At 35.1% G+C, this 25,008-nt stretch overlaps 1 protein-coding gene across 1 annotated transcript in view; it reads left to right on the top strand.

The window, feature by feature from the left end:
• GBE1 (1,4-alpha-glucan branching enzyme 1) overlaps positions 1-25,008 on the top strand; it is a 271,204-nt gene that overhangs the window by 75,234 nt on the left and 170,962 nt on the right. The window contains exon 3 of the mRNA XM_074389149.1: positions 9,891-10,006. Within this exon, the coding sequence (XP_074245250.1) occupies positions 9,891-10,006 (116 nt within the window). The remainder of the gene's footprint in view (positions 1-9,890; positions 10,007-25,008) is intronic.

Genomic DNA, 25,008 nt, shown 5'->3' with positions numbered 1-25,008 from the left:
TTTCATAATTTAAGCTAAATTTCAGGCAATGTACAATTTCATCATTAATACTTTTGTATACAATTCCTACTAACAGTAGATGTTTTGGGTAACATAACTATTATTATCATATGTAATAAAATTATGAATACTTTCTCTGTATTCAATTTCGAGCCAGGTATGCTTGATATGCTACTGTTGATAAGCAGTTAGGTAAATTTATTTTAGCTTATTTGTACTTTCTGGGCTTTTCTTATTTTTTCTTCTTTTTAACTTACTAAATTTTACAATTTTATGAATTATTTACATGGTTTTATAGTCAAAATAAATGAGTACAATTCTAGAAGGCTACTAATCTGTGCTTTCCCTTCTCATATTCAGAATAATTTCTGTTCATTTGTTGTATTTTATGCTTCTGGAAAAAAATAAACAAGAATATTTATCACTCCCTTTCTTACATAAGAAGAATCACAGTATAAATACTATTTCTTGATGAAACAGTTAATTTTATTTAAAATTCCAGGCAGCAAGGTATATCCATTTATCATCCCCTTTGTTACATAGAAAGTATCATAATGTAAATACTATTTTAGAAATAAAGATATTTTTATTTTATTTTATTTTATTATTATTTTTTGAGATGGAGTCTTGCTCTGTCACCAGGCTGGAGTGCAGTGGCGCAATCTCGGCTCACTGCAACCTCTGCCTCCTGGGTTCAAGCGATTCTTCCGCCTCAGCCTCCCAAGAAGCTGGGACCACAGGCGCGTGCCACCATGCCGGCTAATTTTTTTATATTTTTAGTAGAGATGGGGTTTCACCATGTTGGCCAGGATGGTCTCGATCTCTTGACCTTGTGATCTGCCCTCCTCGGCCTCCCAAAGTGCTGGGATTACAGGTGTGAGCTACTGCGCCCGGCCGGTATTTTTATTTAAAACCATACCTTTTTGGTAATAAAACTCTTTTCTTCCATAAATACCTGAAATGACAATTTAATAAGTGAAGCTCTAGATCTTAGTCATATGCTACGTGACATTTTGGTCAATGAGGGACTATATATGCGAAGGTGATCCCATATGATTATAATATTGTGTTTTGACTACACCTTTTAAATGTTTAAATACTCAGATGTTTACCACTGTGATACAGTTGCTTATGGTATTCATTACAATAACATGCCTTACAGGTTTGTAATCTAGGAACAATAAGCTATACCATATAGCCTAGGTGTATAGTAGGCTATGCCAGCTAGGGTGGCATAAGTATATTCTATAATGTTTACATCATAATGAAAATTACCTAAAGATACATTTCTCAGAATCTATCCCTATTGTTAAGTAATGAACACATGACTGTATTTGATTCATTTTCTAATTTCTAGAAAGCTAGATATCACATGACTGAGTACTATGGTTCTTTAAAATAATGAGTTATTAGTATTCCATTGGTTCTGAATTTAGTGGCACTCTGATATACTTTGGAGATTGTTCCTGAAAACTACACCTAAGCTAAACTAATATGTGTTCAGAGGAGTTTTCCCAAGGTAACAGTGATAGGGAGGGGAAGTGTCCTTATTAAGGTCCCTCCAGGGTACTAGCAGAAGTTGAAAAGGATCACACCTTTGTACCCACCTGAGAGGAGGAAAAATTACCTGGAGGGGGAGAGGGAAGATCAAACAGCACAGGGCTGTATGTCAGAAAGGACTCCCGTCTGTTACTCCCCTGACACTGTGTGGTTCTCTCATAATCCTGGGTAAGAACTATGCCATAGGAAATCTCAGCTCTGTACTTTATGACAAGATTCTTCCTTGATACAAGCAAAGTCCCCAAACTTTCATCTTTGTAAGCTTTTGCATTATAATTTCTTATAAATTCTGCATGATAGAAAGTAATTAAATGACATAATATGGTGAAGAAGGATGTTTCTTTGCTCCAAAGTGGTGATATTCCAAATATTTAACAACTGTTTTGACCTAGGGATATCTTTTCAGATGGGATGGAACTGATATCTGCTATGTGGGCTAGTACTGGCTTTATATTTGCCTTTTTATGTTAGTCTTGCCTGCTGAATTTGCCCAATATCTTGCCTCACTGCTTGCCTGTGTGTGGCAGGGCCCAAGTGTAAACCAATCTCTTTAGCACATTGTAATATTCCTGAAAAATGGAAGGCCCTACATACTAAATTGGAACTATTTCAGCCATATATAAGGAAAGTTTGTATTAAACTCAAAAATGCTACAGAAATGAGGTGGCTAAGTGCTGATGAAGAATAGTACTCCTCTGTGAATCAAAGAGTTTGGGAATATTTGAAGGAGGCTGACATTTGAGAATTTTATGTGAGGATTAGTACATTAGCAAAGGAAAGGTTGTTGGGTATGAGATAAACATAGTGTGTGTGTGCCTGTTGAGTGACCTTAGTCAATGTTTGATCACCTTTGCTGAATGTGTGTTTGCAGTTCATGTTAAACTGTGTATCACACTTTCCTTCTTTTCCATGTCTCAATTTAAATTTTGTCTGCTTGTTTGGAGTCTTTGGACAAATAGAATCATTTGCATTATCAGATATGATGAATTGAAGCCTGTTAATAATAAAATACTATTAAAATGTTTGTGTTGGGAATATGTCAGATTTTCCCTCATGTCACATGCATACCTATGTAAGAAACCTACTGATTCTGCACATATAGCCCAGAAGTTAAGTGTAATAGAAAGAAAGAAAAAATACAGAAGGCCAAAAAAGTTTAATTATTGTAAATTAACTCTATAAGGCCTTCTTTAGTAAGAGATATTTAAGTACTATGATTATATACATTATATTTTTATTTTAAAAGAGTAATTAGTACATATTAATTGCCAAGTGATTCCTAGAAATATTTTACTTTATGATTGAAATCTACCTTTATTCCAGATTTAAGACTGCAAATTAAAATATGCTTGACTCCAGTAATGCCACTTTGTCACAATCTAAACAAAAACATTAATATGCCACTCCAAAAGTTTCTATCAAGAGAAACTAGACAAGCATCAGAGTATCAGAATCCTTTCTCCATTCTTGGACGTTCCTAAATGTTGCTCCAAGACTATGTAAGTGATGTGTGGACACTGGGGGCTGGGTGTGCCTACTCCCCACATACTAAAAATTCCGAGTTTAAATTTTGACTCCCCAAAAACTTAACTACTAATAGCCTGCTGTTGACGAGAAGCCTTACCGATAACATACAATTGATTAGCATGTATTTTGTATGTTATATGTATTATATACTTTGCTCTTACAACTAAATAAGCTAGAGAAAATAATATGTTATTGAGAAAATCATAAGAAACAGAAAGTATATTTACTATTCATTAAGTGAAAGTGGATCATCCTAAAGGTCTATATATTTGTTTATATTTATCTCAATTGTAAATAGTGCCTGTGTGGTCTTTATTTGTGTAAATTTTTAATCAATTTTAACATTTTATTATTTATGAAGAAACATAACAGGTTTTCTTTCCTTGATAAACATCACAATTATAGCAAATGTTGTAATAAAATAATTTTTGCAAGTAGGAAACATGTTCTTAAAATGTTGCCAAAACTGAAATAATAAGCACACATTGTTTGTGGGGTGCCTAACCTTGAACTTAGCAATATCTAGGTTATGGTAGATAATGAAGAGTAGACAGGAATATGAGTTAATATTGCTAACATTTAAAAGGTTTAATATCACTTTTCTATGGGAAAAATAAACCTTTACATTTTTCTTCATTTTGTTTCAGTTGCTTATACTTTTTAACCAAGCAATGTTTTTGTGTGAATATTATAGAAAATATTCTCTAATAATGGTGTATTCAGTAATGGTTTTAATTTATATTGTCTTTTCATGTTTGGATTGTCTTTTCTGTTCCCTCACAAGAATACATTTTTCCTTGATCTCTGAGATTGTGCGTTTAATTTGATTCTCACTGGTTATCCTTCCTGGGCTTTACAACCCTAGTCAATCCTAAATTTTAAATCCAGTATTTCATGTTAGTAATACTTGCCCCAAAGGATTATTTATGGCATTTTCGATTTCATAATTCCCTTGGCCTGTTGATTTATTATTTGATAGCCTTTTAGTTTAACTTCATCTAGAAAATTACTCACAAAACGGTAAGTAGAGAACACGCAAACACACCAATTTAACCAGGGCAGTTGTAGTCCCTAGGCCATTGGCATCTACATCACCTGTAACCTTTTTAGAAATGCAAATTATTAGGCCTCACCAGAGATCTGAATAAAAAACTCTAGGAGTAGGGCCCGGCAATCTGTATTTTAACAAATCCATGCGATTCTCACATGAGCTATAGTTTGAGAATCACTGACCTAGAGACCTTTCTAGTTCCATATGAAGGTCTATGCTTGGTAGAGAAGCAAACGATTGTCACATGTGATGAAGAGTCATGTTTGTTTCCATCCTCAGGTCTGCATAGCAATGCAGATTCTTTGCATTACGTAATTCAATTAATTCTATCTTGTGTACTCAGCATAAGATGTATGGAATTAAATGAAAAAAGTTCAAGTAACCTATTTTTTTTTATAAATATGTTCTATAGATAGTCTCTGATATGGCTTGGTACTATTTATTATTATCAATATTATTACTTTATTTTCAATTATATTCTGTAGTAAAGTCACATGACTAATTTCACAAGACATGCATTTTGAAAAATGTTTCTATCAATTTATATTATTTTGCCTTCTGTGTTTTTCTAAATCAAATTTTACTGAAAATCAGTTTTCAGTATTTTTATACCAAAAATTTGATATTTAATTTTATTTATTTATTTTTAATTGTGTGCTTCCATGACTGGTTCCTGAAATTGTACATGGATACACCTTAATGATTGTTCCTTCTTTCTTAGCTAAGTGTTTAATGTTAAGTTTAAAAGCACAGATTCAAATCCAATGATTTCTCTGATTATTCTGTTTCTGGACATTGAGATATGTATATTCTGTGGAGTAAAGCTGTTTTTATTAGATATTTTGAGAAATTCATATTAGAGAGGAACTGGTTTTATTGGAAACATTTCTTTGTATGATACAGTATGGTAGAAGTGGGTATTTTGGTTGGTGCCATGTTTTAAATGGAACAAAAAAACACTAATAAAGGAATGAGAGGGAGGAGAATTTGGGCTTAGCAATGATTGGAGGAAGAGTTAAAGGAGATGGAAAAACTGATAGTGCGGTAGCTGAAGAGGGATTTATTTAGAGAGAAAAATGACTAATGGATAGGTCATAAGTAGTTTCATACATATATGCTTGCAAACCTTTTTCTTTCTTTCCCATACAAAATCTTTAGTTTGCTCTGTATAGCTTATGATGGCTAATGTACTGGATGTTTTTAGGTGGGGGGCATATGTGAAGATTTTCTAAGTCTTGCTTTAAAGATTTGTGTTTGGCAAGAAAAGAGTACCTACAGTGAAAGCCAACACCTGAGTTCATATGAGGAGTAGGGATATAACTAAAATGAAACTCTGGAAGATGCAGAGAAAAAAAAAATTCACAATGTATACTTACAAATAATCAGCATGTGCTTTTGTAGTTTTATGTCCCTGTTAATTTTCTGTCTTGTTGCTCTAACCTTGACAGTGGGGTGTTAAAGTCTCACACTATTATTGTGTGGGAATCTAAGTCTCTTTGTAGTTCTCTAAGAACTTGCTTTATGAATCTGGGTGCTCCTGTTTTGGGTTCATACGTATTTAGGATAGTTAGCTCTTTTTGCTGCATTGATCCCTTAACCTTTAAAGTCTGTTTTATCAGAGAGTAGAATTGTAACTCCTGCTGTGTTTACTTTCCATTTGCTTGGTAAATATTCCTCCATCCCTTTATTTTGAGCCTGTGTGTGTCTATGCATGTGAGATAGGTCTCTTGAATACAGCACACCCATGAGTCTTGACTCTGTCCAATTTTCTAGTCTGTGTCTTTTAAATGGGGGCATTTACCTTATTTAAGGTTAATATTATTGTGTATGAAATTGATCCTGTCATTATGATTCTAGCTGGTTATTTTTCCTGTTAGTTGATGCAGTTTCTTCATAGTGTCGATGGTCTTCACAATTTGGTATGTTTTCACAGTGGCTAGTACTGTTTTTTTCTTTCCATATTTAGTGCTTCCTTTGTGAGCTCTTGTAAGACAGGCCTGGTTGTGACAAAATCTCTCAGCATTTGCTTGTCTGTAAAGAATTTTACACTTATGAAGTTTCTTTTACTTATGAAGTTTGGTTTGGCTGCATATGAAATTCTTTTCTTTAAGAATGTTGAATAATGGTCTCACTCTCTTCTGGCTCATAGGGTTTCTACAGAGAGATCTGCTGTTAGTTTGATGGCTTTCCTTTGTGGTTAACCCGACCTTTCTCTCTCACTGCCCTTAAAATTTTTTCCTTCATTTCCACCTTGATGAATCTAATGATTTTGTGTCTTGGTGTTGCTCTTCTTGAGGAGTATCTTTGTGATGTTCTCTGTATTTACTGAATTTGAATGTTGGCCTCTCTTGCTAGGTTGGGGAAATTCTCCTGGAAAATATCCTGAAGAGTGTTTTCCATCTTGGTTCCATTCTCCCTGTCACTTTCAGATATACCAGTCAAAAACAGGTTTGGTCTTTTCACATAGTCCCATATTTCTTGAAAGCTTTGTTCGTTCCTTTTCATGTTTTTTTCTCTCATCTTTCATTCACACTTTATTTCATTAGGTTGATCTTCAGTCTCTGATATCCTTTGGTCCGCTTGATTGATTCGACTGTTTATATTTGTGTATGCTTCACAAAGTTCTCATGCTATGCTTTTTAGCTCCATCAGGTCATTTATGTTCTTCTCTAAACTGCTTATTCTAGTTAGCAATTTGTCTAACCTTTTCCCAAGGTTCTTAGCTTCCTTGCATTGGGTTAAAACATGCTCCTTCAGCTCAGAGGAGTTTGTTATTAACCACCTTCTGAAGCCTACTTCTGTCAGTTTGTCAAACTCATTATCTGTCCAGTTTTGTTCCCTTGCTGGCAAGGAGTTGTGATACTTGGGAGAAGAGGTGTTCTGGTTTTTGGAATTTTCACCCTTTTTGTGCGGGTTTTTCCCCATCTTCATGGATTTATCTACCTTTGGTCTTGGTTGTGGTGATCTTCCAATGGGATTTTGGTGTGGATGTCCGTTTTGTTGATGTTGATGCTATTACTTCCTGTTTGTTATTTTTCCTGCTTATGGCAGGCCTCTTTGCTGCAGGTCTGCTAGAGTTTGCTAGAGGTCCAATCCAGACCCTATTTGCCTGGGTATCACCAACAGAGGCTACAGAACAGCAAAGTTGACTACCTGTTATTTCCTCTCAAAGCTTTGTCACAGAGGGGCACCCACCAGATGCCAGCCAGAACTTTCCTGTATGAGGTGTCTGTTGACCCCTGCTGGGAGGTGTCTCCCTGTCAAGAGACATGGGGGTCAGGGACCCACTTGAGGAGGCATTCTGTCCCTTAGCAGAGCTCGTGCTGTGTGCTGGGAGATCCACTGCTCTTTTCAGAGCTTGCAGGCAGGAAAATTTAAGTCTGCTGAAGCTGTGTGCACAGCTGTCCCAGGGAGATGGGTGTTTCATCTATAAGCTCCTGGCTGGGGCTGCTGCCTTTCTTTCAGAGATGCCCTGCCCAGAGAGGAGGAATCTAGAGAGGCAGTCTGGCTACAGCGGCTTTGCAGAGCTTCAGTGGGCTCCATCCAGTTCCAACTTCCTGGTGACTTTGTTTATGCTGTGAGGGGAAAACCACCTACTCAAGCTTCAGTAATGGCAGATGCCCCTCCCCCTACCAAGCTTGAGTGTCCCAGGTCACCTTCAGACTGCTGTGGTGGCAGCAAGAATTTCAAGCCAGTGGATCTTAGCTTGCTGGGCTCTGTGGGGATGGGATCTGCTGAACTAGACCACTTGGCTCCCTGTCTTCAGCCCCCTTTCCAGGGAAGTGAACAGTTCTGTGTCGTGGGTGTTCCAGGTGCCACTGAGATATGAAAAGAAACTGCTGTAGGAAGCTCAGTCAAAAGGCTTCCCAGGTTTGTAGTGGAAACCCAGGGCCCTGGTTGCATAGGCACCCGAGGGAATCTCTTGGTCTGTGGGTTGCAAACACCATGGAAAAAGTGTAGTATCTGGATCAGAGTGCACCATTCTTCATGGCACAGTCTCTCACAGCTTCCCTTGGCCAGTGGGGGGAGTTCCTTGACCCCTTGCGCTTCCTGGATAAGGTGACGCCGCACCCTGCTTCCACTCACTCTCTGTGGGCTGCACTGTGGAATCAGTCCCAATGAGATGAGTACCTCCGTTTGAAATGCAGAAATCACCCACCTTCTGCATTGATCTCACTGGGAGCTACAGATGGGAGCTTTTCCTATTCGGCCATCTTTCCAGCCACCTAAGATTAACTTTTGTGTTTGGGATATTTGCATATGTTGAGACTCTAATCCATTCATTTTATACCACTGTATAGCATCCAGTCGTTTAATTACACTGCAAGGTTTTACCCATATTGTGGCTGATTTAAATTTTGATAGCCTCCAGTTTTTTGTCTATTGCAAATGATTCTTTAGTGAGTAATTTTGAATGCCTTCTTTGTGTACATTTGTTGGGCTATGGGATTAAGATATCTTCACCTTTGCATCATATATGATGCCAAGTTGTTTTTACCAGTGATACCCTCATTAGCAATGTTGGATATGTTTGCTGACTAGATATTTTCAAACTTTTAATTTTTGCCAATCCCCTGAATGTGAAATGATATCTTATTGTTGTTTTAATTTGTGATTGTCTGATTAACCAGTGAGCTTAAGTATCATTACATATGTTTATTGGCCATCCCAATAAACATTACAATGTCCTCTCCTGAATATATTTTTTGACAGTTTTTCTCTTGGTTTGTTTTCTTTTTCTCATTGACTTACAATGTTCTTCATGTATTTTTGATGCTCTATCTATTTTGGTATATTCATTACAAATGTATTCCTCCAATTTATAGCTTGTCTTGTCATTCTGTCTACTGATTCATCTATTTATGATGATAAGTTTATAGTATTAATGGTCAGAATTATCAGTTTTAAAGTTTTATCATTTTTAAAAATATTTTATTTGAAAAACTTTTTATACTCCATATTGTAAATATATTTCTCTGTATTTTCTTTTAAGCATTTTATAATTCTGCCTATCATGTATAAATATTAATCCATGTTCAAATGATTTGGGGACATATTATTAGGTGGAGATCTATTTGATTTTATTTTCATAAGGGTAACCTGTTGTCCCAGCACCACTTATTAAACAGTGCATCCTTTACTCCCTGGATTTTAATGCCTCCTCTATGCTAGGTTAAGTTCTGTGTGTGTGAGTCTGCTCCTGTTTGTTTTGCTTTCTTCCAGGTTCTGCATTCCACCTTTTCTGTACCTCGTATACTTTATATAACCCTCTACCTTTCTTGCTTAAGGCATTTCTTTAGATATTATGTCAGTTCTGTCACACTCTTATGAAGTTTGGTAAATATTATATGATTTTAATGGTTTTTCATTATTTTCCTGCCATGGCATGTACATTTCTGTTTGTTCATAATATCTTTCTTTATTGATGGTGTTCTCTAGAAAAAGATCCATCATTTTCTTTTTCATTCTGTTTATTGACAGAAATATTAGAGTTGAAACCACAGTTGAAAATGTTATAATCTTAATTTAATTTTAAAATGCAAAAGCACACTTTAAAATGCATTTTTTATAAATAAATTAAGAATAGCCTGCCTTTTCTAAACCACTAGTATTTTGATTAACACTTTAGAAAAAAAATTTTTAGACAAGCTGTTTTTTCATGCAAGTGAAGCAATATATTATGTTTTCCTTGAAATTCATTAACGATTAGTCCTACCATGCTATTGTTAAATGATCTTCTTTATTTTTTTAGATGGTTGGAATCCATTTTCGTACCCATATAAAAAACTGGATTATGGAAAATGGGAGCTGTATATGCCACCAAAGCAGAATAAATCTATACTCGTGCCTCATGGATCCAAATTAAAGGTACTTAGCTCCTTCCTATTTTTCCTTGAACTTATTTTCTTTTTATCCTGTTTGCAAAGTTTGATTTAAAGCATTAGAATGTACAACAGATGCATGATAATTGTGGGAAAAACAGTCTAAATGTATAAATAGAGGGAAATTTAGGAGAAGGTCTTAGGTTGAAATGGGTTAGATTAGAATTGTTGACTGGTAAGGTACTAAACTTAGATATATTATCATCACAAGTTTAGAAACTTTATATAAGAAATGACATATTAAAGGTGGTTTTGAGTACTTATAAAACCTTAGATTGAAAAACAAAGTTTATTGGAAAAATGAAACCTGTCTTCAAATCAGCCAATGTAGAGAGGATTTTTATCTGTAAAATGGTCAGATGAAGTTGATGTGGGAGTGGATGCTGTGTTGGATGCTCGGGCATTTTGAGGACTCTTCTTTTGGTCCTTTCTCTTTCTGGCCTCGGACATGGTGGTGGTGCAGTCTTGTTTATCATATTCTTCTGTGATAAAGCCACCTGAATTAGCCCAGGGGTCTCCCTGTTGGAGGCAGGCTGAGTGTCCTCTACTCTCTCTCTGCTTTGTGCTTCTGCATTCAAGGTCTGCATAGCAGTTAGGGTCAGCTGCTCTTGTCTCATCAAGGGATGGCTGAGGGATGGGCTTCTAAGTCTGGGTTACAGATTTAAGGCATTTGATTATAAGAGAAGCTATCTAATTCTTTTCACATTTACTTGATTTTACTCTGTGGTCGTATAATTATACAATATTTCCATGTCCCTTGTGTCTTCCTTCCTGAGACATTTACCATGATAAATCCTATGATTGAGTTGTTATTTCTATGGCATTTGTTATTTAACAGTATTAACTCAGAGTTCCTTAAATATATTAAATCAAAATGCCCAGTATGTTTATTTTGTAGGTTGTTAAAATATTTTACAAATAATGAAATTATAAGCATGTATAAAATATAATAAGATACTGCCACACATAATGGTAGTAAGCAGAAAGAATATTGTTTGGAGTAAGGAGACATTTAACAAGAGATGGCAGTCAAGGTTATTTTTAATCTATAGTAAAAGAGAGAAAAAATATTGATAGTATACGATAAGAGGGATTAAAATTTAATATAGATAATCCTTTTTCCATGTCAGCATAAGTTCCAGGAGAGCATGCCCTTTGCTGTTTTTTTATTTTATTTTATTTTTCCTAGTCCTGTACACTGTCAATTCTTTGAACAGTGCCTGGCAGAGTGGAGATGCAGAAAATGTTTATTGAATGTTAAAGACATTTTGAGACCCAGTCTTTGAGGGAGTAAATCAAACAGTTTGATTCTTCGATGGTTTTTAAGGGCTAATTTTATAGAAACTGCAGCAAGGCAACTATTACTGTTTCTATTGCTGCTTTAGGTCTTAATAGCTGTTTTTTGTTTCTTAAACATTTATGTTAAATTTATTTATTTATTTTAAGAATTAAACGTACTAATGTTTAAAAAGTATTAGAGAACTTTTTTCTGCCTTTTTTTTTATATGATTAGCACACTGACTTTACTGAGTTTTTACTTATTACAATCAATTAATAAGGAAACCAGTCTAAATAGCAAACAGCTCCTTGGCACCAACTGCAGCTGTGACGTCCCTGAACTCCTTGATTCTGTGATCCCCAAATATTCTAGTTGAAGCTTCGGAAAGTTCTCAATCATGGAGGAGGTTTGGCTGCAGGGTTACACTAGAGACCATCACATCATAAGGTTGATTTTTAGCTGCTGAGTGCCATTTATTCATATTTTCACTAATTCAGCAAATGTGTATTGAGTATCTTCTGTGTACCTGGTATGGAAATATGCATAAAGAATCAGAATTTTAAAAGTCACTGCCTTTAAGGAAATATTAATCTAATAAATTAGTTTTTAAAACTTGTATCTCTTCCAATAAGCCTAAGGGCTAGGACACAATCCACTCAATGGAAGTGGTTTCCTTTGGAAGTAACTGTCAAGCTCAGGAGCCAGGTGTGTGAAAAAGGCAGGATGGGCTGCTTCAATTTTTTAAATTTGAAAAACAGATTTTCCTTCTTTTGGTGGAGAATCACTATAATAAACATGACCAAATAGACATAAATATCCTTACCCTCTCAAAGAGGCTTCTGCATATTTATATTATTAAACACTCATTACCTCATTACTAGACTCAGCATCATCTGTTAAAAGATAAGAATAAACAGCTCACCAATTTTTTTGCTTTGTTAGCCAAAGTAGGAGGCATGAAAAATACCAACATAAGCAGCTACCACTTACTGAATGTTTCCCATTGACAGATAATTAATTTAGATATATTTTATCATTGACTTATTACAAAAACTCGATACAGTAAGTATTATTACTACTGAGTCATCCTACATTCTTGCTCTGCCTGAACAGTACCAGTGTATACTTGTTATCTGAATTATTATTATTATTATTATTATTATTATTATTTTAAAGACTGAGTTTTGCTCTGTTGTCAGGCTGGAGTGCAGTCTTGTGATCTTGGCTCACTGACATCTCTGCCTCCCGGGTTCAAGTGACTCTCCTGCCTCAGCCACATGAGTAGCTGGGATTATGCATGCATGCTACCGCACCTGGCTAATTTTTGTGTTTTCCGTATTTTAGTAGAGATGGGGTTCACCATGTTGACCAGGATGGTCTAGATCTCCTGACCTTGTGATCCACCTGCCTTGGCCTCCCAAAGTGCTGGGATTATAGGAGTGAGCTACTGTGCCTAGCCAATTATTATTTTTTGGATTTAGTTCTAGGATACATGTGGAGAACATGCAGGTTTGTTACACAGGTATACTTGTCAGATGGTGGTTTGCTGCACCTGTTGACCCATCCTCTAAGTTGTCACCCCTCACCCCTACCCCACAACAGGCCCTAGTGTGTGACGTTATCCTCCCTGTGTCCACCTGTTCTCATTGCTCAGTTTCCACTTATGAGTGAGAACATGTGGTATTTGGTTTTCTGTTCTGTATTAGTTTGCTGAGGATGATGGCTTCCAGCTTCATCTATGTCCCTGCAAACGATGTTATCATTCCTTTTTATGGCTGCATAGTATTCCATGGTGTATATAGACCACATTTTCTTTATCCAGTGTATCATTGATGGGCATTTGGGTTGGTTTCATGTCTTTGCTGTTATAAATGGTGCTGCAATAAACACATGTGTGCATGTGTCTTTATAGTAGACTGATTTTTCTGATGATCATTGATGCGAAAGTCCTCAATAAAATACTGGCAATCGGCCGGGTGCGGTGGCTCAAGCCTGTAATCCCAGCACTTTGGGAGGCCGAGGCGGGTGGATCACGAGGTCGAGAGATCGAGACCATCCTGGTCAACATGGTGAAACCCCATCTCTACTAAAAATACAAAAAATTAGCTGGACATGATGGCGCGTGCCTGTAATCCCAGCTACTCAGGAGGCAGAGGCAGGAGAATTGGCTGAACCCAGGAGGCGGAGGTTGCGGTGAGCCGAGATTGCGCCATTGCACTCCAGCCTGGGTAACAAGAGCGAAACTCCGTCTCAAAAAAAAAAAAAAAAAAAATACTGGCAATCCAAATCGAGCAGCACATCAAAAAAGCTTATCCAGCTGGGCGTAGTAGCTCATGTCTGTAATACCAGCACTTTGAGAGTCTGGGATAGTCAGATCACAAGGTCAGGAGTTTGAGACAAGCCTGGCCAATATAGTGAAACCCTATGTCTACTAAGAACACAAAAGCTACTTGGAAGGCTGAGGCAAGAGAATCCCTTGAACCTGGGAGGTGGAGGTTGCAGTCAGCCAAGATCACACCATGGCACTCCAGCCTGGGCAACAGTGAGATTCTGTCTCAACAACAACAACAACAACAACTTATCCATCATGATCAAGCTGGCTTCACACCTGGGATGCAAGGCTGGTTCAACATATGCAAATCAATAAATGTAATCCATCACGTAAATAGAAACAAAGACAAAAGCCACATGGTTATCTCAGTAGATGCAGAAGAGACCTTTGATAAAATTCAACATCCCTTCTTGTTAAAAACTCAATAAAATAGACGTTGATGAAACATACCTCAAAGTAGTAAGAGCTATTTATGACAAACTCACAGCTACTATCATATTGAATGGACAAAAGCTGGAAGCAGTCCCTTTGAAAATCGGCACAAGACAAGGATGCCATCTCTCACCACTCCTATTCAACATAGTGTTGGAAGTTCTAGCCAGGGCGGTCAGGCAAGAGAAAGAAATAAAGGGTATTCAAATAGGAAGAAAGGCAATCAAATTGTCTCTGTTTGCAGATGACATGTTTCTATATTTACAAAACCTCATCATCTCAGCCTGAAAACTCCTTTAGCTGATAAGCAACTTCAGCAAAGTCTCAGGATATAAAAATCAATGTGTGAAAATCACAAGCATTCCTTTACACCAACAATAGACAAGCAGAGAAAATCATGAATGAACTCCCATTCACAATTGTTACAAAGGAAATAAAATATCTAGAAGTACAGCTAACAAGGCATTTGAAGGACCTCTTCAAGGAGAGCAACAAACCACTGCTCAAGGAAATACAAGAAAATTAATAATCATTGTAAGAAGTGGGTAGCATTCTGTCTCTAGTTCAGAATAATACTACATTTTAATTTTCAAATAATAATCAGAACAAATTTTAGGAACTGACATCTGTCATATCTATATCTATTTTTCAAAATCTAAGTACTATAAGTCTTTTGTCACATTTTTATTCTACAACTGAGCTCTCTGTAAAGGAGTTGGAACAGCTTCCATTTTATTATTGTAGATCATGATATTTTTCATAGATCTAACTGTGCTTTTTAGGCGATTAAAATCATACTACTAAAATAAACACATAATTTAGTGTTTTTCCTTAAAATTATTTTCTTGATAATTTATGTATTTGAATAGATCATTTATGTATCAGATTGACATGTTTGTGGCAGTGGAGTTACATCTCCCTCTTTTGGAAAGTAGAGGCAGGGCATTTTGATTGAGTTTAAATTGTTTTCAAATTTTCGGTTTACATAATTTCTTGAGTTTACAGATTTAAAAACAATATTTTTCTCTGGTATAGTTTTTTTCTTGAAAATTTTTGACATTAATAAAAAGTTAAGCTTTCTTATATATGTATGTGCACATGTATATTTCTTTAGCCAAACCACTGGTCAAGGAAATAAAGGACATTTGACAGGTGTTTCAACACAGGAAAACTTTTTATTTTGATATTCGAAATGCCTTTCTTTTTACTTGAAGAGAGCCAGTTTTACTTTTTCTGTAGTTATGCAGCGTGATGCATAGTGTCTATTTAAAAAATAGAACTTGATTAAAAAATACGGAAAGAAAAGTAGCCCTACTTATAATCATTAGTGGCCTGGCCCTCCAGGCTACTATCCACTCTTAATAGATTTTATGGGTATTCTTCCTAATCTGTTTTTAGGCATTTATAAACTGTCTTTGTCCTTGTCCTCTGCCTCTCTATATTTATATGCTTTTTATTATCATAAAAGTGTGATTATACTATGCCTATTCATCTTCAGTTTGATGCACCCCTCCCAAAATATCATGCAAATCTTAAAAGGTACATCATTTTTTAGTTACTTGATTCAAGACTATACCCATTATTAATAGAGTGATGTCTACAAGGCATAAACTAACATTTATTCTGGCTAAGCATTCTTCTTTGATACAAATTACTATTATAAAAAGAAATAAAATGTATTAATGTATTTTTTCTAGATCACTCAAGTCTGTTTCTTTTTTCTTTTTTTTAGACAGAGTTTCGCTCTTGTTACCCAGGCTGGAGTGCAGTGGCGCGATCTCGGCTCACTGCTACCTCAGCCTCCTGGGTTCAAGCAATTCTCCAGCATCAGCCTCCCTAGTTGTTGAGACTAAAGGCGTGCGCCACCATGCCCAGCTAATTTTTTGTATTTTTAGTGGAGACTGGGTTTCACCATGTTGACCAGGATGGTCTCGATCTCTTGACCTCGTGATCCACCCACCTTGGCCTCCCAAAGTACTGGGATTATAGGAGTGAGCCACTGGGCCTAGCCTCAAGTCTCTTTCTTATAATAGCTAACATAATTTTAGAACAACTGTATGCTTTATTGAGGCATTAAAATCAGGGCTCCACCTTCATTACCACTGTTTAGAAGAACAAAATGTTCATTTTCTACCCTCTCTGCTGCCTGCATTTGGACCTGAATTTACCCTGTAAATTGTTCAACAATGTTGCATATTTTGCTGGATATGATTTTTGTTTTTATTGTGTACTCCTTTGAAACTTTGTCTACAGATTATAAAGGGGAAGTGCTTCAGTTTTAAAATTAAAAATTAACCATTAACATATCCCAAGAAGACGACTTACATATAATGAAAGAAAATGTTTACAGGAGTCAACAGTAGGTTATTTTATGTTAACAAGTCTCATGTCTAACATCAGTCTGGTAATTTTCATAAATTACTTAAAGAACTTATTTAATCAGCATTTATAAGAGGTTAAAAACACTATTTCAGCCTACAGAAATTAAATGGTTATAGTATAATAATATCTGTGAATATATATGGGTGTATATATAAATATGTATTACTATTTTGAAAGACTTGCAAACTTCCTTTGAATTAAAAAATTCAGAATAGGCATTATTTCATATACAAATTAGAATGTAATTCTAAATTACAATTTTTAATTTTATATTTATATGTAAAATATAAAATATAAATTGTAGAATATACAGGTGATGGCTTTTGTTTGTTGCCTTTCTAAATAACAATGCCATTGACATTTGCATATTTATATTAAACAGAGTTTACTCTATCATTATGCTAAATATGGTTAGTTTGTGATTGCCAATTAATTCTGTGTCATTGACTTAAGAAGTCATATTTATAGTCATGTTGAGAGGTTTGAAGTGATAATAATAAATAATAATCTGTAATGTTTTGCACTGGTAATTACACTGGGTGATTTTTGCAAGTTTCTGTTCAGGAGACTAGAACTATAAGCTATCTTATGAACATACTGTTCTCAGCTGAGCAGCAACTTTTTCCATTTGATCCTGAGACATGAGTTCATTTTAAAATTAATGAGTTGTTATATAAAAATAATTTTAACATCCGAAGAAATTTTATTGGCTTTCTTTTTCTTTTCAAAATATTGGTGCATTTCAGGCCCAGTTGCTCTCAGGTTTGGTCGTACCTATACTATTTGTCTTCGTAGTGCTGGCATTTTTTTTTTTTTTTTTTTTTGGTGACACATTCATGCTTTCTATTTCTGCCATTTAATTTTCCAGGCTCTGCCGTTTCCTTAACATTCTTTAGGCCTCCAAGTCAAGGTTCTGCCTCCAGCTTTTTCTCATACAAACCTTATTCCTTTCTCAAACTTACTTTAATTCTAAAGTATGTTTGAATCTTCTTCTCTCAAACTTACTTTGATTCCAAACTTTGTGATATTCCAAATGTGTTGTGTTCTTCCGAAATGATGACCTAGGTTAAATCAAATTATGTTCTTATTTTTCATTAAAAGAGTACTGCTTCTCATCTTGGTTCAAAAACCCTCCTCTTCATCCTCTCTGCCCCAAGCATTCCTAGGTATTGCCAACTTCTGTTTCTTTTTCCATGATAAACTGTATAAACTCTGCTTATAAAAAATAAATTTTAAAATTTGAACTTTGAAACAAAATGCAGGGAGAATTTTTTTTTCCCATACACAGCCCCTTTTTATACAGCCCCTTTTTATGATTATTTCTCATGAAAAAGCAGATTTTGAATGTGCACATAATTATATATAGGAAGGTACAAATAGAAATTGTTAGTGTCATGAACTAATTAATCATGGCATTGAGACCAGAAAGGTTTCCTTGTTCCCCTTACAGGGTGTGTGATGGGAGTATGGTTTGCTTCTTCAGTGCACAGCTGCTCAAACCTCTAGGGGGAGCATACAGATGGGCAGGCTGTAGGGCTCCGACCCCACAGCAGTATCTAGTGTGGATGTTTACAGTTCATGAAGTCCCAATAAGCATGTGCTACCCTGTGATCTTTTAGTTTGCAGTCTATAGGCAACTTGTGTTAATCAGCTCAATAGACCCTCTACCTTGTCACAAGGACAGAGGGTTTCCTGTATCCTGGGTTCTTGTCTTGGTATACTGGAAGAATTGGATCACATGTGGACTTGGAGAATGAGTGCAAAGTTTTATTGATTGGAAGTAACTCTGCTGATGCGGGAGCCAGGAGGGAGATGGTTTTCCCCTGGGTTGGGCCCCTTGGTGGCTCTGGTTCTCCTCAGATTGCCCTGGCCGAACGCTGCCTCGTTCTGCCAATTGATGGCCTGACACCCTGCAGATGTCTGTTGGTGTGCTCTTCTGCCTGTGTGCTCCTTCCATGTCCTCTTGCCTTCCAGCTGCTGTGTCTTCTTCCACTGATGTACTTCTCTCAACTCTGGCCAGTGTCTGCCCACTAAGGTTTTGGTTTTTTGTAGGCCCATGTTGGGGGTGTGGCAGACCAGAGTGGTCTTGGAAAATGCAACATTTTGACTGGCTGGCAGTAATGCTTGTCTTCACCTTGGTCCACAGGGGTGGAGCCCTAAATAGGGAACCACCTTTCTCTACCCAACACTTCTCTTTCCCCCTTCCATGTTATTTAAAGGGACCATACTTTCCTTACCAAGAACTCCCATGTCAGCATGATAGTTATCTTTGAGTTTTCCACTCTTTGTGACTATGTAGATAAAGGCATTTTATTAGATTAAGCTTCACTTCGGATTCTGAGGCAAAAGCGATTGATCCCTGTATGATCTACCTCACATACTTGCTTCTTCCTTCTAGTTCTTTTATGAGTTGATTAACCATGTAGAGACCTACATGCAAGGGAGTGAGAAAAATTTGATTTTAAGCTTTCCATGTTCTCTAATACAAAGAAAGAATGCAGAAAGGCAGTTTAACTGACTAAAGAGCCAATATCTGCTACAATTTTAAAATAATTATGTATTGAGAAGAAAAGTATCAAGTTTTAGTGATGGCATTTAAAGTAACATTGGTAGCTCTTTCTTTTTACACACAGCAAAATGAAGAAAATATATTCATGTATATGACAATGGCCACAAAAAAGGTAGCATTTTTCATACATACAGAGCACTTTCAAATCATGGAAAAGAAAACAAAAAAAAAATTTACACAGAGTGGAAATTTTCAAATGAAGAAATGCAAATGACCAATACAACACAAAGGATCACATCACTAATTTAATGAAAGTATACATTTAAAAATAAGTGTCATATTTCTCACCAGTTTTATGGAAATCTGAAAGCACATGGGAAGATGCATCTATGATAACTTTTTTTTTTTAACAAAACTGTTAATGTTTTGCAAATGATTGATGGGATACATAGTGTGGAAATTTTGAAATTAAAAAAAAAAATTGATGGGTTAGAACAACAGAGTGAGATCAGAATCTTAAGTAAATTTACCGTACTCTTTTTATGACAGCATTTCCAAGTATAGCGGAAAGTTTTTTATAAGTAAATGATTTGAGTTTAAGAACCATCATAGGTATGCTGAGGACCACAAATGCATACATTTCTGAGCTAGCATGGATGCCTTCAGTTATTTAAGTGAGATTTACTTAAGTTTGTAAAGAGATTTAAATTTTATTATTTTAGAATAATAAATCAGTAGGAAGATAGGCTATGAAGGATTAAATGTAATCGTAAATTTTTGTTAAAATATAAGAAATACATTTAAAATGCAAAGTAGAGATTGAGACAAACTTTATAGCAAAATACTTTTTATGGCTTGTAAAAGTATTACCAGGGTTTTAGGAAATGTATTTCCTGTAACCTTATGTTTTCTTTCCTACATGATAATGTATTATTATTTTTTTAAAATAAAGATGTATCATTTTATTGCTGGAATGCTGGTCCTTGTAGTTACTCTGTCTTTTACCTTCTCAGATCTAGCTTTTATCTCCTAAAGCACTAAACTGCAGATCACAGAATCTGAGTCAAGAACAATAGGGAGGATGGTGGCAGTAGTTAGAAATGGGGCTCAGGCATCTCTTAAGTTTTTCCTCAGGTAGTTCTCATTGTTTATTCAGGATTGAAAACTGCTGTCAAAGACAGATATAAAAGTCCCTAACGTTTTCTTACTGAATTAAGGTGAAAAATACAGGACAGTATACAAATCAATCTCAACAAGTGTTTAACGCCACAGGGGAATGTGGGATGTATTTTAGAAAAATAATCATAAAAAAGCATTCTTTTCCACTTATTTAATGCTTCTACAAGTGAATCATGATTATCTAAAAAATTATACTGTTCATAAAGTTCTATTACCTGATTGCCCTTAATGTAAACATTGATTCCATAGATACTTTAAATGTATTAGCAAACTTACTTTTCATGTTATCTATGTATTCTGAAATATGTTGTATTTTATCATCTTTTTGTCTTTTTTTCTTCAATGTGGGCACAGTATGTTTTAAATATGATCGTAAAGTCTGAAAAATTGAACACTTTCTCACAGTTTTCTTTGGAAATACTTTTTTTAAAAAAAGTAAAAGTGCTTTTTACTTCTAAATTAGGTAGGCATCCAATTTATTTTCAAGAGAGCTTTTGTTTAGTATTTGATCTTTCATTGCTGTGCCAGAAAAATGAAGAAAATTACAGTTTGTGAATGTTTAGGTGGACATTATTTTTGGTTATGTTTAATAAAAGTATTTGCACTTTGGCCAAGTATGCCTTCAAATAATAATGAATAAAGGTATACCTACAGGAAATAACCTTTTTTCCCTGATAAAGTACATAGTATACAATCTCATTCATGATTTAAACATTTACATTTAAGTTGGGTTCTTTTATTGAATACCACAGTTAAGTGTATGTTAAATGTCAAAATTAATGTTTAACTTTCTTCAATTTAAAGTGTGTTTCTTTTTATGCTTCAGTATGTTCATCTTTATCCCTCCTAATATGTCAGTAGCATTACATTTCCCCACATGACTAGTGCTCAAATGAAAAATTATACGTTCTTATGAACATATAATTTTTTTTTAACAATCAGCCATAGGTCACTGTATCTCATATGAATATTCCCCGTGTCTCACTCATTGGTCAGGTGAGTAATTCCCAGACCTATGCTTTATTGACTGAATTATATTCACTAATTTATTCTGTAGTTTTCTCTACTTTTCCAGAGGAGTTATCACACTTAAAGATCAAGTTCAAGTTTGCTGCCTTGGGCCTTTGTTTTGTCTTCATAAGATGAGAGCATTTGTGTTTAAAGATTTAGATATACCTGAACAAGGAAGGATGAAAGTAAAAAGCCTATTTTGTAGAATCCTATTATTTACCACTGTTTCTTCCCATCATCACTGTTTCCACCGCCAGTGCCTAAGTCCATTATCCAAAGGTCACTCCAATTCTTGACCATCTTTTATAAGCTACTGAAATGCTGATAAAATCGATTGACAAGAAATTATCCAAATGCGTATCCCACAGGTAGTCATTATCTCTGTCCCATTATACAAACTATTTCATCCCTTTCTTATTTCTTGATGGTTGTATTTAGTTTAATCATTGTTCATACGTATCTATTTCCAGTACTTTTCCCCTAATAACCACCTATACCTGTCAAAATACAGGTTTGTTTTAGAAAAAAGGAGAGAAAAGAATCCAACCTATGAGACTTTAATTTGTAAAGAATATTTAAAGATTCAAGAGAAATTCATTTTATCGTTTTGTAAAGAATATTTAAAGATTCAAGAGAAATTCATTTTATCGTTTACTGTTTATTTAATAGTCATTAACTGTATTCTTGGATGTAATAGTCTTAATGTTTATTAAATACATAATTGTATGTTATCTTAAAAGATCTTATATTTTTAGAATTACGTATTCTATATGTAGTCTTTGGAATTTCTCTAGATTTCTTTTAGGGGTTGAGTTATTTCTTATTATTCCTTCATGCTTTATATTTTACTTCATTGCAATGACACTTAGAATGATTGCTTAGAGAATGGGTGCAGTGGCTCAGGCTTATGTAGTCCCAGCACTTTGGAAGGCCGAGGTAGGCGGATCACGAGCTCAGGAGTAGGAGACCAGCCTGGCCAATATGGTGAAACCCCATCTCTACTTAAAAAAAAAAAAAAAAAAAAAGCCCAATGTGGTAGCACACACATATAGTCCAGCTGTTTGGGAGGCTAAGGCAGAATTGCTTGAATCCGGGAGGTAGAGGTTGCAGTGAGCCGAGATCATGCCACTGCACTCCTGCCTGGGTGGCAGTGCGAGACTCAGTCTCAAAACAAAACAAAACAAAACAAAAACTGAAAAGGAAAGAATGATTGTTTAGGAATCATATTCTTTTCTTCAAATGGTTGAATGTATCACCAGGTAGACTTTTGTAATTATAATTAATAAAATATTTTTAAAAGATCTTCAACTCATCCTATGATAGTGCTTCCTCTATCCTATCACTTCTGAAAATACTTCTTAGATTTTTTTTATTGGCTTCATACCATATTATAACTCTGTTTACTTAATAGAATTCTAGCCTTCACTGCACATGGATGAGATTCTTTGAAGCACACTTTTTCAGTAATGAAAACTCAGTGATTTTTTCCCCTTTTCATAGCTTTTTCCTTTTATTACTATATTGATCTTTCAATATCTTGGATGTTTAAATCCCATATTTTGGTGTCATGTGTAATTCATTTGTTTTCTAGTCTAAGACACCTAATCAATCTCTACATGATTATAACATCTCAGCATTGTTCCTTTTCTTTTCACCTACGAGTAGTTATTCTCACTTATTCAGGGATATCGTTTTCAATGCCTGCTTCGTAAATCTCAGATAATCCCTTTGGATTTGTCTTTTTGTAGCGACCTCACTTTATAAGTTTTTTGTTCAGGTAATGTACTTGAAATGAAGCAAACACTTTATCAGTCCTACTTAGTTGTTTCTTTATTTCTTTAAAGATTTGCCTTGGTAGAAAAGTAGAGAAAGAAAAACATATTACAATTGTAATACTTCTTAACTAGGCTAGAAGATAGGGGAACTAGGGTATAAATCTTGGGGGATAATACTTTTTTTATAGGTTCAGAAGCTTCTGTCTCTCTAAATTATTCTCAGTCAGGACCTACTTTTAGAAGTGACTACTGATCTTTATTTATTTACTTTTGGCAGTATTCTGCAGTTTCTTTTCTCCTGCGTGTAAGTATTACAGAAATGAGTTTGTGGTATATTTATAATTGTCTAATTGGTGTTGTCAGGGACAAAGTAGTTATGCATGTTATACCTAAAAAATAGTCATTTTTATTCTATACCTCAGTGTCCGTTATGCCAAAGTTTTGTATAAATCAATCTGACACTCATTTGTGTCACGTTACAAATTTATTTTTCATAGCTAATATGTTCAGTCTTTTCAGTTAGTGAGGTTTTAAAATTATGATTAATAAGTATTTTTGTTAGAGAAACCCTTTATCCTATTCAAGCTGTTGTTATGAATTCAACCTTGGAAAGGTTTATTGTTTTTTATTAAAAAAATACATTGTGATGGCATGTTTTAAAATAAAAATCTAAAATAATGAGAGCTGATGGAAAGGAGATCTTCTTTACTCCTGTATAGTGCCCAATGTTGCATAACGTAATAGCTCAGGGGCTTCAGCTAATCATTTCATCTCTCTATCCACCACTTTCAATTCCTGAACATTGTAGATGTAAAAGGCATCAGAAGGATGATTTTTTAATGCATATGGTTGTATAAGTTCATTTGATTACTTGCAAATTATGAACTAAATTATGAGGCAAAGAAGGAGATATCTAAAATATATGAACTTTAGTATCCAGATAAAATTAACAGAAAATTAAGATAATTTCATGTAACAGTTATGTTTTTTTGGCACCCATAGCAGGCTTAATTAAATAATATATGTCATTTATAGCCTAAATATTACCCTAATGTATATAATTTTATCAGTCAACTATGTACAGTTTTATAAAAATTTATCCAGGATGTAGTCACTTATATATCAAGGTCTATTATTATTAGAAAACTACCGTGATAATTTTAGCGGTCTCTTTGTTTTAATTCGCCATTAATAGAAATAAAAACTGAAGGTTCACACTGAACTAGCAGTTACTATGAAGAATGTTTCTGATTTTCATCTTCCTAATTAGGAAATTCAGAATGCAATTTTTCAGTAAGTTTTTTTTTGTTCACTGATTATCTGTTTACTTAACTAGTTTCATCTCTGTTTAATAAAGCAAATACGTTAGATATTGAGTAGAAAAAAATATCCCCTTCACTTTTCCATATGATAAATTTAGAGTCTTCATTTCCATCACATATGCAGCAATTGTTTTGTTTAATCTTTGAAAATACTTATGTGGAAAAATGCTAGGTATAAAAATCCTGTATTACAAATTTACTTTTTTTTTTTTTTTTTTTTTTTTTTTTTGAGAATGAGTCTCACTCTGTTGCCCAAGCTGGACTGCAGTGGCGTGATCTCGGCTTACTACAACCTCCGCTTGCCTAGTTCAAGCAATTCTCCTGTTTCAACCTTCTGTGTAGCTGGAACTACAGGTCCCTGCTACCACGCCTGGTTAATTTTTATATTTTTAGTACAGACAGAGTTTCAGCATATGGATCAGGTTGGTCTCGAACTCCTGACCTCAGGTGATCCACCCACCTCAGCCTCCCAAAGTGCTGGGATTACAGGCCTGCGCCATGTGCCCGACCACAAATTCACATTATTAAAGGCTCTTCTATCAATTATGGAACTCTGCAATGTTTATTGTGATGGGGTTTGCTTTACCTGGGAATCGTCAAGGAGACTTACCTTGTATAGTTGGGGACACTGTAATGTATTGGTACATATTTTTCTACTTTTTGGAGTAGGAAATGAACAAAAGACAAATGTATTATTTAGACTACTCATGAAGATAACTTATATATTTTAACTCTTTCTAGTACTGACAAAGTTCAACTAAAGTATA

The sequence above is a fragment of the Saimiri boliviensis genome, chromosome 18, assembly GCF_048565385.1.
Source record: "Saimiri boliviensis isolate mSaiBol1 chromosome 18, mSaiBol1.pri, whole genome shotgun sequence".
NCBI lineage: Eukaryota > Metazoa > Chordata > Mammalia > Primates > Cebidae > Saimiri > Saimiri boliviensis.
This window is presented reverse-complemented; position numbering and strand designations above follow the sequence as displayed.